General features: G+C 65.5%; 1 protein-coding gene across 1 annotated transcript in view; it reads right to left on the bottom strand.

Moving 5' to 3' along the window:
• The window catches only part of MEF2D (myocyte enhancer factor 2D), a 72,696-nt gene that overhangs the window by 56,615 nt on the left and 11,081 nt on the right, over window positions 1–5,000 (bottom strand). Inside the window, exons 2-3 of the mRNA XM_025040843.1 lie at window positions 746–936; window positions 28–231 (exon numbers count right to left, since the gene is read on the bottom strand). Of these exons, the coding sequence (XP_024896611.1) occupies window positions 28–231; window positions 746–799 (258 nt within the window). The 5' untranslated portion in view covers window positions 800–936. The remainder of the gene's footprint in view (window positions 1–27; window positions 232–745; window positions 937–5,000) is intronic.

Raw genomic sequence — 5,000 nt, 5'->3', positions numbered from 1 at the left:
GGGTCGGGGCAGGTGCGCGCGCCGCACCTCGATGATGTCGGCGTTGGTGCGGCTCTCGTGGGGCTCGTTGTACTCCGTGTACTTGAGCAGCACCTTGTCCATGTCGGTGCTGGCGTACTGGAACAGCTTGTTGGAGTGGTTGAAGATGATGAGGGCGATCTCGCAGTCGCACAGCACGCTCAGCTCGTAGGCCTTCTTCATCAGCCCGAACTTCCGCTTGGTGAACGTCACCTGCCGGGACGCGTCCGTGAGCAGCCGGCTCTGGCTGCGCCGAGGCCCGCCCGGAGCCCCCACCTCAGGGTGACGGCACAGGCCAGCGGCCCTCTGCCCACACGTGGCCGCTCAGAGCCCACAGCAGGCGCACTGGGGGCGGAGCATTCAAGTGGACGGACCTCCAGGTCTCTGTGCTGGGGCCATAACAAGGTCCGGGAAGGAGAATGGATGGGCGCCCCCTCTCCGCCCGGGGTTGGAAAAGAGAAAGATTCATCTCTGGAAAGGGGGGTTACCCGGGTGTGGCCTCAGGCTGCATATGGCTCGTGTGCAGGGGCGCAGGTCTGCCTGGTGGCAGCAGAAGTCCTGGGACACAAGGAGGTGGGGTCCCCTTCTCCCAACGCAGCCTTTCCTCTTCCGTAATAGCCTCGAGCCCCCTTCCTCCAGGAAGCCCTCCCGGAGTGGCTACGAGGAGGGGGCGCAGAGGCCGGCTCCCTGCCCTGCTCCACCCCGTGCACCTCCAGGTTGTCCTCACCTGTCGGTTCCGCTCATCGGTGATTCGCTGGATCTGAATCTTTTTCCTCCCCATCTTCTCTGGGGGTCCTCAGTGCTAGAAAGCGGAGGGGATCGCTGGGCGGTGGTCTTGGCACGCCTCACGCTGTGCTCATGAGCGGTCTGGGGCCAGCGCTCAGTTCATGGTCTGCAGGATACCTCCCACACAGCCTCCTGGCGGGGGTCAGGAGAGGACGGTCAGCCCCGCTCCTCGGGCATCACGGCCAGGCCCACAGCAGCCCTGACACAGGCTGGCAGTGGCTGAGCCCCATCCTCAAAATGGGGACATGGTGGCATGGGGACGGCATGCCACGGCCAGGCACAGCCGCACCTCACGCAAGTCCCAGCCCCCGCCCACAGGCTGCTGCGGCCCTCAGCCCCCAGGTCAGCGAGCACTGGCTTCTAAGGGGCTTAGAGACCGCCCAGCCCCTCCTCCGCCCGGACCCCACCGAGTACAGACACCCGGCTGGCCGGCAGCTCCTCTGGCCTAGAATCGTGGCTGCCGCTCAGGAGGCGGTTCAGAGGCTGTGCCGCGTAAACCCCGCCAAGTTTGCCGACGGCTGGCATGGGGTGCCTGGTGCCACAATGGGGCGTCTGTGCCCTGGCTCCAGAACACAGCAGAGCAGATCACACCCGCTCCCAGGACCCCCTCCTCAACCAGAGTGCTGGGTACCCGCCCGCTTTCCTCAGTGGGCTCAGCCGGCAAGTCGGGCATGAAGAAAGGGTTCTGTGGCTATAAACAAACAAACCGGCCCTACGGACCAAAGGCTGGCTTTTTTTTTTTTCTATAAAAAGCCAAATAATAAATATTTCAGGCTCTGTGGGCCATACGGCCTCTGTTGTCGCTGGTCAACTCTGTCGCTGCAGGACAGAAGCTGCAAACACACGTGGACGAGGGAGGCCATCCCCGAGTGAGGCCGGGCTCGCACGGACGGGCAGGGGCCAGCGTGCCGACTCTGCTCTAGAGGAACGGGCCATGTCTGGAACCCGAGCCCAGTCTCAGTGGCGCTCCCCAGCCTTGTCCCCTTGCGACACAGAGAAAACACACTGAAGTCCGCGAGGAGGCCATGGGCAGCCGGGGCCAGTGGACACCAGGTGGGGACCCTGCCTCGGTCTGCCTGTCGCCCCACGAGGCCCACCGGTCCAGGAGCTCAGATGCCAGGGATGGGGAGGGTGGGGAGCCGGGTCGCCCTGGCTCCCAGTTCCAGGGACCTTTGCGTCAGGGGACACCTGCTGGGTGGTGCTGGGGGGCAGCAGCAGGCACAGCCCGCGCTTTCTACAGCCTCTTCACGGAGTCCAGCACCCCCCTCCCGCCGAGCACCTGCCGGACCCTGCGGTGGGGTCCAGGGAGGCGGGCTCTCACCTCCTCCCACGAACCTGGGCAGAGGTGTCCCTGCATGTTTGATGACAGGACCCCTGTAATTAGGAAGCCCCCGGCCCAGCCCGAGGGTCCCCCAGTGGGCCCCAACGTCCAGCCTCATACCGTAGCTATGGGGAGGGCAGGCGGGGAGTCCGGGGACCTGGGGGGAACCAGGAATGCGCCTCCACACCCGGCCCCCGGCCCAGGAGTTCGGCCCCCTGCCTCCCAGTGCACCACAAGGCTGTGCTCCCTAGAGCGGAAGCGGCCCGGCTTGGCAGGGGAGGTGGGGAGGGCACGCTGAGGGCCGGGCGGCTACGGAGGACTTTGCCGTGGGATTCTCTGGCCAGTCGGCCCTGGAAAGCCCCAGCCAGGCGTGAATGCGGTCACTGGGTGCCCCTCTGTGTGGCATCCACCCGCCCTCCCCGCCTCGCCCCTCCTGCTCAGGAGCAGACTCTGGCTGAGGCGCGACCTCTCTCAGCTCATGGCCAACTCCACGTCGCCCTCCAAGTTGGGAGAGAGCTCCTCTCAGCTCTCGGGACCCTCGGGACCCTCGGACGAGGCATTCTTACAAGCGGAGCGCACTCCTCTGCCCCCCAGCGGTCTCCCCTCAGGGTGCTGTCCTTCCTGCTCCAGCGCTTACATGGCTGCCCATCACCTCGGCTCTGTGCTTCTACTCGCTGCCTGGCTCCCCAGGACACTGAAGCTTCCGAGGCTGGACCACTCGCCCCCGTCCCACCCTCCACCCCGTGAGAGGTGCTCGGAAGCAGCTGGAAGGAAGTGAGGCCTGTCCATCTTCCTGACCCTGTGAGGAATCCTCCCCGCAGCCTAACTTCCATCTCCTGCTGCAGCGCCGGCGCCCGCCGTCTCCCCGATGCTCGTCCGCCTGGATGGCATCTCCCCTCCAACCACCACTGCCTCTCTGGTCCTCCACCCTCCCTACCCTCGGCTTGGCTGGTACAGAGGGCGAGACTCTCAAGTCTTCTGAGGAGCGGCCCTGAGCACATGGAGATGGAGAGGATGGGGTTGCTCAGGCAACTGTCGCCTGGCAACCAGCTCCCTGGCTGATCTCCTGCACCGCCCCCCCACCCCCGCCTCATGCTGGGGGAGCGGGGATGAGTGAGGGATCAGGGCTGAGAAGACAGGGAAGCCAGTGATCCACCGAGCTTCCTGACGGGAAGGTCAGAGCATCATCCATCCCGAGTCCCGCCAAGGTAGCCCAAGCACGTTGCGTAACCCACGCTCCCTGTCCCTCCTACCTGTCGCCGGCTCCGCCAGAGGAGGCGGCGCCCAGCCCAGCTGGCAGCCCTTCCCCTACCTGGCCAGGGCCCCTGCAGGGCTGCGTACCGTCTCCCCCTCTGCCCTCTGCCCTGCGTCTCCACAGTTTGAGAAAGCCCTGGGTCAGCATCGGGGCCTCAGCCCTGACTTGGGAAGAGAAGGCGGCCAGGGCACAAAGGGCCCTGTGCTGACCTGTCCCAAGCACGGAGGTCTGTCCTGTCTAAGCGCCCCTCCCGCACAGTCAGGGAGGTTTTGAGGAACACCTGGGCCTCCCTAATTAGCCCTCTGCTTAGTTACCGCACCAACTGCCGGGAGCCAGAGGCCTTGGCATCTGCTCTCCAGATGTGTCTGCTCTCCGGCCTGCCCGGGCTCCATCCTCTGCTGCTCCCCTGCCCCTCTGCTCGGAAGCCCTCCCAGATGACCTGGCTTTCGGCCCCTTCTCCTGGAGCCCAAGGCCTGGGAGAGCTTAGGGCTGCCACGGAGGACAGGGGGCTGCCCGGGATGGCTTTCATGCTCTGATGTCCCCAGGGCGTGCCCAGTCCTGACCTCAAGCCACAGCTATGACTCCTTGGCTGGCAGCATCTGTCACCAAAAGTACCCCCTCGAAGCCTCCTGCTTCTGATTCTGATTCACCCACTGGCAGGGCAGGACAGGGCAGGGTGGACCTCCGGGGTGGGGGTGGGGGCAGGAAGAGGTAGGGCCCTCCGCACAGGGATAGAGGAGCAAAGCGGGGGGGGGGGGGGGCACCTGGGCTGAGCCCAGGGAGGCGGGGACCCGCCTCTGTGGAGGTGGTTGCAGAGAAGCCTGTGCGAATGGGGAGCAGAGGAGATGCGGGGTGGGAGGCTCCCCGCCGACAGCACCCTGGTCAAGGAGGAGGGGCCGAGGGGACCAGAAGGACCCTAGGACGGCCATTTTTCTGAGCTGAACAGACCCCACAGGAACCCGTGGGTTGTATTAACGTGCAAATGAGATGCAAAACGTACCCTGGGGGGGGTCTCAGTTTGGAGGGAGAAACAGCCCCCCCCACCCTCCGCAACACCTCCTGGTACCTGAGCAATATTCAAACTGTTCTCGGGTTTCAGAATGATGCTATCTCAGTTCCTGTGTGAGGGTGGCCTGGGGCCAGTGGGGGCAGCGGTCAGGCCCCCCGGGGTGGTAGTTGTTCCCAGGGAGCCTTCCCAAGGTGACAGGCAGGGGAGGGCTTGCCTCCCCACAGCCCCCACAGCCTTCCACCCAAACCGGCCTCAGTCCCAGACTCAGAGGGACTGGGCACCTGCTGTCAGAGCTGCCAGGCCAGCCGTGGTCCGTGGGGGGCAGGCGCCCAAGGAGGCTGACAGCAGCCCCGCTCCTCCTCGCTTCTCCGGAGAGGAGCCCTCAGCAAGCCAGCCCTCGTCTCTCCCTCCCAGGCTGCGGCCCGGAGGGGCAGGCAGGAGGTGCTGGAGACAGCTGTCACCCTCCTCCCGCCCCTTCCCTGGGGCTGGGCTTCAGGGCATGAAATAAGCAGCAGGCGCTGGGGGAGGGGTGACAATCCAATCCACCTGTCACCCCCACAGTCAGGCGGCCTCAAGCAGCCTGCTCACTAATGAGGGAGGAGGCGTGGGTG

The sequence above is a fragment of the Pteropus alecto genome, unplaced genomic scaffold, assembly GCF_000325575.1.
Source record: "Pteropus alecto unplaced genomic scaffold, ASM32557v1 scaffold49, whole genome shotgun sequence".
In the NCBI taxonomy this organism is placed as follows: Eukaryota; Metazoa; Chordata; class Mammalia; order Chiroptera; family Pteropodidae; genus Pteropus; species Pteropus alecto.
This window is presented reverse-complemented; position numbering and strand designations above follow the sequence as displayed.